Source organism: Trachemys scripta, chromosome 13, assembly GCF_013100865.1.
Source record: "Trachemys scripta elegans isolate TJP31775 chromosome 13, CAS_Tse_1.0, whole genome shotgun sequence".
In the NCBI taxonomy this organism is placed as follows: Eukaryota; Metazoa; Chordata; order Testudines; family Emydidae; genus Trachemys; species Trachemys scripta.
In genome coordinates, this window is record NC_048310.1 from 36,681,242 (window position 1) to 36,692,288 (window position 11,047).

Here is an 11,047-nt window from a genome sequence, read left to right on the forward strand (position 1 = left end):
CTTTATAGCCACACCATCATTGGTTAGATCAGCCACTTCTGCTTTTTCTCCCCACCTTGTGCTTCCTAATGTTCAGGACAATTGACTAGGCCATGGATTTCGGTTTCCCATTTAATTATTGTATAGGGCTTTTCTTCAGCTTATGTATTGTGGACAATGTTTTAGTGACACAAGCAGCACCTGGGCCAGTGATCACGTTCTTGCATCATTTCACGGGAACAGAGGACATGCCATATACAGAATAGACCAAATGTCCATCTAGTTTGGTATTCTGTCCCAAAGAATGGCTAATGCAAGATGCATCAGAGGACGGATGGTTCAAAGTCTATATAATGCACTTGACCAACTGCACTGTACTACTGGAGTGGGGAAGAGAGCCAGACCCTGTTGGCAATCTGTTTAGAATGTAAAGAATGAGGATTGGTAGCCTTTGTATTTCTGTTCTAGGTAGTATAGCTAGAAATAATATTCATAAGTGTCTAGCCCTTTTTAAAGTCTTACTAAGGTATGTGCCTGAATATCCCAAGGCAGCAAGTTTCACAGGTAACTATGCTGTATAAACAGTATTTTAAAGATGCTTATACAACACCTGCCCTTCAGATAAATAGGATTCCAGTTTCCATGGCCAGCTGTCACTTGCATATGGAAACATTAGCAATGTAGATGTAAATACACATTTTATTTGTGAGTAAGAATTAGGAGTGAGAGAAATAATTAAAGTGAGCCAAAGAGAAAGCCGCCAGAAACTCTGTTCTGGTTAAGAGAAATGAAAGCTGTCTTTTTGTTGGTAGATGCTGTTGTCTTTTTGCTTCAAGCCTGAACTTCCAAGGAATTGCAAGTTAGGGACTCATGTCTATAAGTGGATGCCGTTTTGCACAGTACAATTGTAAACACTTTTTTTTTTTTTTTTTTCCCCCCAGGTATAAAGCTCAAGGGATAAGTACAAAGAAATCCATTGACTCCACATTCTACCTTCTGTTAGACTTGATCACATTTTTTGATGAATATCATGCCGGTCACATTGACAGGGCCTTTGATGTAAGTTCCATTTGAAGCACAGACTTACCGATGCCCTTGTAAACCCAAAGCATTTCATGTAACACCACTTAAAACAATACAAAAGTGTCATGGGATCTTACATTGAATGAGTTAAAAGGTGCAGTGATGATACAGGAATTTAAAAAGTGTATTTCTTTCCTGTAATCTGATCATCAGGAAGATTTTTTTCTGGAGACAGTTTGTAGCCCCGGAACAAAATGTTCATGCTACATCAATGAATGGGTAAGCGGTAAAATGCTGTCTAATAGAGTAATCGGGTACAATTCAGTTACTTAATCGAGTTCTTTGCAAACATTTCAAAATTACAAACCTGTTACTTAGCTTACTCTTATTCCTGCTCTCCTCCTTTTTGTAGATTATTGAACATCTAAAGCTTGTGCCCCTGAGCCAAGACTGTGTGGAAGAGAGGGTGGCTGCCTTCAGAAATTTCAGCGATGAAGTAAGCAACGCCATATGCCTTCAACCTTTTGCTATTTCTGTCTTGCCAGAGAAGTGGTAGAGCCCTGTAGTTTTGCCGTTTTATAGTTTGTAATTGGAAATATTATTGATCAGGTCCAGATTAATTCTATATTCTAGTCTTTGAGCACGATGTTTTCCATTACACCACTAGGGCTCCTCCTTGCAGCATTAGGATCAGGCACTAGAAAGCTCAGAACTTGGTATCCATTTTGTGGAACAGGATCTGTCTGGAATCTTCCAGACCATGTTTTGTGAGTTCTAACACCGAGTTCAGAAAATGTATTTGAAAAGTTTCAACATTTGTATTGAATTGGGCCCTCAATGCTTTCAACAGCCACTCAGCGTGTGAGGGAGCGTGGGTTTCTTTCCTTCCAAACTAAAGGAAATTATAACTAGTTTGCAGGCTGCAGCAATTACCCTGGGAAATTGTCCATTGAAATTGACATGCCAGGGGCAAAGCCTCCCTAGCACTTACTTTTGAACCTTATATCAAATGTTAGATGTAATCTTAAAATATATTAAAGAGGATTTTTAATAGCATAATCGTTTTTTGCTGCTAAGTGAACTTGTAGATGAAAGGCTTGTGAATGAATGAATGACATTTCCCTTCAAGCCTTAGAATTTATTGATTCCGTCCTGACTCATACATATGCTAGATGTTGCCCTAAAGTCACTTCCCTGTGGTCAAACTGCCTTAGATTCTAACAGGTGCAAATACAACCGAAGAGTTTAACATTGTGGGTCTTGACTCTTTGCTTGTAAATTCATCCACCTTCAAAGTACTAGCTGAGGTGGTAAAAGAAGGATTTTCCTACCATTTTTTTTCCCCCTATCATGATGGTTAGCGGTAGGATGAAGCGTCTTGAGCAACCTTTACTGTGCTTTCTATCATCTTAGCACAAAAATTAGTATCCAGATGACCACCATGCCCATAGCTAACACTACGGAATTTTAGAAAAAAAAAAACCCTTACTGCTACAGCATAATTGATGGTAGCAGCAGTGGGAATTTTCTAACATTCCATAGCATGTGCATGGCCTATCCGTAAAGCATCCTCCCTGCCTACCCGTTACTAATGAAGAACCACAGCCTTTTGACCAAAGGGTATTTAAAAGAGAAGAGTGTCTGGAACCATTTGAAAGCAATCTCTTCAGTGTAATACCTAGTTTCTAATACTGGGGGGAATGGATAGCTCAGTGGTTTGAGCATTGGCCTGCTAAACCCAGGGTTGTGAGTTCAATCCTTGAGGGGGCCATTTAGGGATCTGGGGTAAAAATCTGTCTGGGGATTCATCCTGCTTTGAGCAGGGGATTGGACTAGACTACCTCCCACAGTCCCTTCAAACCCTGATAGTCTATGAATAGTGGTTGCCTTTGTTGGCCTTTTAAGTCTAGTTCAGCTGATCTCACACCAACATTTTAAGAAGATGTCTTGCTTGATGTTGTCAGCTTGGAAATGAATACAGGAGTAGGAGACTGACTGACTGAATAACAGCCTAATGCTGAGGGACTGTGCCCATGCTGACATGACAGCATTGCTGTCATCTCTTGACTCTGTTTGGAGCAGTGAATCATACAGTACTAAGAATGAAAAAGGTACTGATTTCAGTTTCACTCTTCATGTCCTAGATTTGTAAATCAAATCTGTGGTGTCTTCATGGAAAACTTGGAAATCTGTCCTGTTTAGAAGCAGTTCTGCTGAGGTCATCAACTTTTTTCTTCCCTCCGGTTTCATTTCTTTGGATATTTGCCATAAATCAGCATATTTTATTTCTTCAGAGTCCATATTCTCTGAAGTCACAATCCTCTCTTCATTATGACCCAGTCATCTTCAAATCAAGTTAATTGTGAGGTGGCATTTCTCAACACATCCTCCTGTATAAACAACAGATAGCGCTCCGCTTTCTGACCTCTTCTACTAACAGTAATGACTCCGGGTTGACCTGCTCTTCATTCCCTTGTTGTTTTTTTTTCTTTGAATAGATCAGACACAATTTATCTGAGGTCCTTCTTGCGACCATGAATATTTTGTTCACGCAATACAAGAGGATGAAAGGTACAAGCCCTGCCACTCCTGCGAGACCCCAGCGTGTAATGGAGGATAGAGATTCGGTAAGGTTATAGTCCTTCTCGTCGGTCAGTGGTGTTTGCTGAATGCTTTTCTTCTTCAAGATTTTGGGTCTCAAATGTATGTAACAAAAAACCTCAGATGGTCACTATCTTAGACTGACTTGTTATTCATTTACAAGACAGCTTGCTTAGGGCATGTCTACACTGCAGTTAACCTGGGCTCTTAGCCGGGTTTTAGTCTGTGACCCACGCACAAAAACCTCTGACCCGGGTTTGGAGGCGCTTTAAGCCTCGGCTACCTGACCTGGCTGGGGACGTGAGTTAGAGCCCAAGCACTGTGTTGACTAAGGCTTGAGCTCGCCCACTTTGTAGTGAGGATGCAGGCTTTTAAAAAAGGGTAAGGACAAAGATTTATGGGGGCTCAACCCTTTAATGTTGGGAAAGAATGTCATTGTAAATCACACTGCGCTGATTTTAAAAAGGTAGTTACATCCCGTACCCTCCTCTTATCAAGAAAAAAGTGTGATAAATTTGCCTATTGATGGGATCTTTATTAGCTATTGTCCCATAACTAATGCACTGAATCCCAGTGATTGATGCAGTAGATTTGACTGTTACACTGTTCACTGTTAAGAACAGGACTCCCTCTCCTCCTGTCATTTAGGTTAGTGCTTTGTCTCTGATGTTGCAAAACAGATTTCTAGATCTTGTTTCCATTTTCACCTGAGTGGGGTGGGGTGAGCGGGTGGGATTTTCGGGGCCCCACAATCCACAACTTCCACACCAAGGAAAAATGGAAGGACATTAGGAACATTTAGAAATTATTCAAGGGCAGCGAAATAAACCTCCAGTATGTGTCACTGCAGGAACAGACTTTAAACCGAACTAGAGAGTTTTCAGTATTACTGGTTGTGACTGGGACCAAACCTGAAGTCTTTACTCAAGTAAATCTCCCATGGATAGGCCTGAGTAAGGAGTACAGGAACTCGGCCTTTAATTTAACTGATTGGGGGGAAAATAAATTCCCCTTTTAGAGTTAATAACTCAGGTCATAGCCAGCTTTATTTCATGCATTTATCACATACTAGGCAAATACTATAACTTGCACATTTCAGTATTAGAGAGAACCTCTTCCACAATAGATACATTTAAAAGAGAGTGAAGTTTACATTTTTTAAAAATCAAGGTGATAAAGTACCTTTTTGCTTTGATGTACAGCCTATACTTGTATAGGTTATTTAACTACAAAACCCTGCCTTGCAATAACAGTTGTAGTCTAGACTGGCAGAAGCAAAGAAGGACTTTTAGCAGTTGGGCTGTCACCTCACTTTTAACTTACTCTTATGTGAAGCCATCTCAGAATAATGGAAGATAATACCTATGATATGTGCTCCCAGAACTGCCATAAGGGTGGAGGAGTGGCAGCCTTAGCTCCAAAGTCCCTTGCTTTTAAGTGAAGCCCTCTCCTTCGACTGTGTGTGTGGTGTTCATGTTTCACAGTGTTGTGCCATATTGTGTAGGTTCTGTTTTCTGCCATCTCCACTGAGGTATAACTCCAGCAAGTCCCATTGCAGTGTGCATGGTTCTCCAGGGATAATAAAGCTGATCATTCACAGGATTAGCTGCTAGCTAGCAGGACTTTGCATAGAAGGAAACCAGTATGTTTTCCGGAGCCATTTATAATGTCAGCGCCTTTGCTGTGAAGGTGTCTAGTGAGCAGCCTGTGCATTCCTTCGCTGTTGCAGTTGTGGATAGCTGCTGATTATTTTCCTTGTTTAAAAATCCTTTTAACTTCTATATTTCAGGCAGGAAAGCTTGTTACCTGGCTTTCTAGCCTCGTTATGGCATCTTAGATATTTGATGGTGATCAAAGGCACAGCTGGATTTCTATTTCAGTACCATCCCATTTCTGTGCAACAGGAGCCGACTCTTAGACATTGCAGTGGGCGGTGTGGCTGCTGTGCCCTGTTCAGTGGAGTCACTTGTGGGAGAAGAGGACAGTAGTGCTGATCATAACTCCACAGGAATGAAGACATCTCCCTCCTGTGGAATTAGTTACTGGGGGGATGTAAAAAACCCCACAAAACTGTGGCCACCATCCTCCCCTTACTTCTGCAAAGAAGAGCTCAGACCCACAGATCTGACCCTTGGGGCATAGAAGGAGAGGTAGCTAGCTTGCTTCCCTTTCTCCTTACCATGCCGAACCCCCTCGGATGGCTCTGTGGCATTCCAGTTTAGCTGTTGGGGTGCTTATTGGGGGGGGGGGGGAATGAGAGAAGGAAGGGGCCTTGCTCCAGCAAAATCTCCCCCATCCAAGTCAGCAGGGGAAGCCAACATGAGTTCCTATAGAGCACTTCCTCCTCTGCACATTTGGAAAATACAAATACAAACACACACCCGGGGAGAGATTCTAGCGGAAGCTCCTGACAGCATGGCTCTTGTCAGCATTGTCCAGGGGACTCGGCAAGGTGAGGAGAGGCTGGGCAGCAGTGTCGAGTCAAAGGTTATTCACAGAGATGTCCATTACCTTCATCAGATCTCTAGAGACCTGCAACTGTCTCCTGGAGCCTTTTAGCTTCTTCGGTGGTAGGGGACCCCTCCTCTCTTCAGGAGAACTAAGAGGAAATGTCACAAGTAGCACTTCTTGCAGTTTCCAGTCCACATGCAGGTTATTCCTTCTCAGGGGAGAATGGGACCCTGAGTTAGAAGAACATAATTCTCTTAATCGCCACTTAAATGTGCCCAGTGGTGCCACTAGGGTGACCATCTTGAGCCATATTCCAGTGAAATCAGGGGGAGTTGTATATGATCCATATAGAGCACACAGCAATGGGGTGTATAAGAATATCACCAGTGGTGGTACACATGCGCTGTTTTGCTTTTTCAATATTCCTGCTTCCATTAAAATAATAATCATCATCTCTAGCTTTCCCAGTGCCAGTTGAAAGCCAAGCTACCTCTTAAAATATTTTTTAAATAGCCGGGTTTTTAAGTAGAGCAATTTTTAGGAATTTATTTAATGATGAAATTAATTGGCGACATGGATTAAGAAACAAAATCCTATCCAGCCAGACCTGGTCTATTTACCAAGTTTCAGTCCAATACAGATTACAGCAAGCCAAATTACGATCTGGGAAAACATGGTTTTAATGGCAGCGGCAGCTAAAACCTAATTAACACGTCACTGCCATGTAATACACTCGCCCAGTGATTTGCTATTAACTCCTTGGGACAGCTGAAGGGCATTCTCCTGGCAGAGGAAATATGAAGTGAAAAAGCCACAGGGCTCTTTTTATTTGCAGTTTTATTTCAAAGCACAAGTGAAAGTTGTGTTTCGTTGATTTCTTCCTGAATGATCATTAAGTAATTACAACCAATGGAACACCAACATCTCTAGGCTTCTTTTAACCTTCTCTGAAAACCGCCACCCCTTACTGCTGGGGATCAGAATGGCTTTTTAAAACTATGTTGGCTCCCGTATCATCACCAGTGAAAAGATAAGGGGGACAGTAAATGCACTGACTTTAAAGAGGTCACTGTTTATTCCCTGCTCCTCAGCCTTAGTGTTCATCATCATCATCATCATTTCTTGCCTTTTTGTAAAGCGCTTTCATCTCAAAGAATCCCACCGCAAACGTGTGATTTACAGACGTAACCGATTCAGTTCTACTCGGCGGTCACTTCGCCCACCACTGAAATGCAGCCCACCTGTGGGGCAAAATGTGACTGCACACCCACTGTACACAACAGCTTAGGGAGAGCGTAAGCGGAAAATGGTGGTGGTGGGAGAAAGTGCAGGGGTGACTCAGAATCTGTGTACAGAAAGTTGTCCCCGGATTTGGGTTTTGGCTAGGTTACTAGGATTAATATCCCATAGCTCACTTTATAATTTTCCTGCCATTGCAGGGGCCTCAGGCATTGGTAGCAACTTGCTCCCTCCTGTTCTCTGCCTGAGGACTGAAATGCCTTAGGGTATGTCTGCCCTGCAATGTAAACCCAGGGTTAGTGTGACTCATAGACTTTAAGGTCAGAAGAGACCATTATGATCATCTAGTCTGACCTCCTGCACAACGCAGGCCACCGAATCTCACCCACCCACTCCTGTAACAAACCCCTAACCTATGTTTGAGTTATTGAAGTCCTCAAATCGTGGTTTCGAGTCAGCTGACCCACATTAGGGAACCCTGGGCTTGAGCATCTACATTGTATTTTAACCCTGTGTTAAGAATTTTCTGACCCATGCTTGAACCTAGGGCTCTGGTGTCCACAATGCAGTGCATAGACCCGAGTCAAAGTAACTCTGTCCCACAGTCTCTAGTGCTCCCTCTGCCCCCCAAAGTATGGTTGGTCTAGCCCTCGGACTGTGCTGCACGTTATCCGGAAGCAGCTGGCTTTGCAACAGGCTTGATGGGTTCGTTCTCCGTTGCAAACCCAGGAAGCTTTCTGATCGCGTGCTTGCAAATCGGTGATCGGAACACAATGGGTTAACGCTGACCTGAGCTGCTGTTGTGGCTTCCATTTTCAGCAGAGTGCATTGCAGGTTGTTGGGATAGAGCGGGCTAAGAAAGTTGTCCCATGGAATTGTGGGATACTTCCGGCTCACTCCTGGGACCTGAGTCAAGTGGGGCTGTGTCTATGCTGCAAAGTAATAGAGCTCAGACCCTGGGTCCCGGCTTAACTCGAGCTTGGACCCTCCAGCCCTCTAGAGTCTTGGGACCTGGGTCCGAGCCCTGTGTAGACACAAGGGGAGTTAGGCTTGAGCCTGGGCTCCAGCATGGGCTTACATTTCAATGTAGACATACCCTCAGTGAGACCCAGGTTATTGGACCCAACACAGGACTAACTGGGTGAAATTTAATGGCCTCTAATATACAGGAGGTCAGGCTAGATGATCTGATGGTCCCTTCTGGCCTTAAACTCTATGAAATATATTAAATAACCTACTGCCTCATCGATTGCAATGGGATCTGAGTGACTGCCGATCGTCAGAACCTTGGCCTTGCATCTCCCTTGAGAGGTCGCCTCCAGCCGTGTATTGCTGCTGCACTGACTCAGAGGGAAGAGTGCCCCCTGCTGAATCGCCAGCAGCACCGCTGGCAGCACGTAGGTGTTCTTGGAGGTCTCTCGTCCAAATCCTTATCCAGCCCAACCTTGCTGAACTCGTGGGGGATGACCAACAGGATTGCAGCACCGGATCAAAATGTGGTGCTGTATTACAGCTGTGCCGTCTGGTTTTGTGTAGTGCCAGCCCTTTAGAAAACAGCTGAAGGGGTTGATACACGTGCTATTGATATATCACAAGTGGAATAAAATGACGTTTGAGCTCAGTATTAAATGAAAATTGTTTAGTATTTTCCTATATTATTAATCCAATTTTTCTTAAATTTGAGACACTAGATTTATGCATTAGCCAAATGTGGATGCCCTTATTAAATTACATACAACCATGTTCTGTTTCCATTGGCCAAATAACCTGTTTAATATTGTACTGAAAAGGGATGGTCTTGTCCAGACCGGGTGCAGGGGTGCCGTTGTTACGGACTCCAGCTACAATAGGGTTCAATAACTGCGGTTTGTAAATCCCCTGTACCCTGATTCATCCTGCCTTTGATTAACCATTGATATGCCCACAACAATCATGGTTGCTTCAACTTCCCAATTCATCCAGCAGACTGAAGAATGATCTTGAGTCCCATTATGTCTCTAAACACAGACTTTTCAGTATAACAATTTAAGGATACTTCATGTTTAGGAGGAAAACCTTACTGCAGGCTAACAAAAGCCTCAGTTTTCAGCCTCTAATTTATTATGCACAGAATGTGGCTAACCTAACCATGTAACCTGGAAACATTCTCAAGGTATCCGAGTTGGGTTTTATGTATTTAACTTTTCAATTCAGGAAATGTAAAAAAAATAGTTTTAGATTCTGCAGCTGCAACATGGCCACCTTCGTGCACATGTCGTATTTTCTGTTGCAGTATAGGGTGTTAACATTAATACCTTTCTAGGCCTGATTCTCAGTTACATTCACTGCTGTGGCAGAGTAAAGGCATCTTAAAAGGGGTATAACTCACTCTGCCAGTGTGGTGTAAGGGCCTTAGTGTAATCGAGAATGAAGACCTAAATGTTTGTGTAATGTGGCTGATTTCCTGGATCAATACGTTTGTATTTCCTCTCATTTGTGCTTTAAAGTGTCAATTGTCACATTGCATTGATGTGATTTATTTATTTATTTATTTTTAATTTGCATTTCTTAGTCTTATTTTAAAATAGAGAAGAATTTTGATACAGTGATGGAAATCAGTGAGATTGTTCTTGCAGCAGGGTAATACTCTGTTGCTGAAAAAGCCTTTTTGAGGGAAATTTTACATCAATAGGATTTTTAAACGAATGGGTGACTCAACATACTTTTGACATTCACAAATGAAAATAATTGGATTTCCTTGCTAACTGTGGAGAAGCATTGTCAGAAGAGTAACAGTGTGAAAGACAGATTATCTGTGCCTGTTTGATTTGGGAGTGTTTCAGAAATGAATCTGTAAATGAACCACTGTTCAGAGCTGAGTGGTGTTTCGATGGACCTAATTTAAAGTAACTGGTACTTTATTTTTTTATTTCTTAGCAACTCCGGTCCCAAGCTCGTGCACTGATAACGTTTGCTGGAATGATCCCCTACAGAACGTCAGGAGACACGAATGCAAGACTGGTGCAGATGGAGGTCCTTATGAATTAGCACAGATGCTTTCAGTTAGAACTGTAGCATCATCCCCTTCCTGTCATTAGTTCTTTAAAAGGATGGGCCCAATATCATTTTGTATCCTGTATTTTTGTCGATGAAAATAAATTTCTTTGGTTTATATTTGTTTTTGACATCTTTTTATTTTCACTGATTTGTATTTTTTATTCATTTTTTTTATTTAAATTGCTTTATAGAAAAACATGCTTTAAGTAAATGGGCCATACGGAGAGAGATGTGGTAGCTTTTATTTTTAGAGAGGTCAATAAACTACTGTATAGTACAATCAGGAAGTGACAGAGGAAGCTTTTAATGGCTATGCAGTTTTCTCTGAATGAGCATTTAATAACCACACAGCTTGGAAATCTTAACCTTTTGGGGTTTCTTTGAAAAATGAAGGTAATTTAAAAGTTGAAAATATGTGTATGTACTTTGCATTACATAAGAGATGCTGTACATAGCATACGTTGTTCTCTCGTGAATAACTTTATATGCTGCAGTTCAGTTTGCAGTTTACATAGAACAGGTAGGCTTGGCTGAACTAGATTTTTATTTTTTATCGTTTTGATTAATAATATCAATGTTTATTTTTTGTATTTTTAATTTTTATCGATTTAAATTTTCACAGTTGCAGGACATTGAGTTTTAAGCACATTTTTCAATTTCTACCTATTTTGAATTTTCACAGTTGCAGGAAATTGGGGGCGTGGGAGGTCAGACAATA

General features: G+C 41.9%; 1 protein-coding gene across 3 annotated transcripts in view; it reads left to right on the plus strand.

Moving 5' to 3' along the window:
* Nucleotides 1-10,444, plus strand: part of NUP93 (nucleoporin 93) — a 133,681-nt gene extending 123,237 nt beyond the window's left edge. For all 3 annotated transcript variants that reach the window (XM_034788235.1, XM_034788234.1, XM_034788236.1), the window contains 4 exons: nucleotides 921-1,038; nucleotides 1,415-1,498; nucleotides 3,501-3,629; nucleotides 10,210-10,444. In XM_034788235.1, coding sequence (XP_034644126.1) covers nucleotides 921-1,038; nucleotides 1,415-1,498; nucleotides 3,501-3,629; nucleotides 10,210-10,320 — 442 coding nt within the window. In that variant the 3' untranslated portion in view covers nucleotides 10,321-10,444. The remainder of the gene's footprint in view (nucleotides 1-920; nucleotides 1,039-1,414; nucleotides 1,499-3,500; nucleotides 3,630-10,209) is intronic.
* The last annotated feature ends 603 nt before the right edge of the window (nucleotides 10,445-11,047 follow it).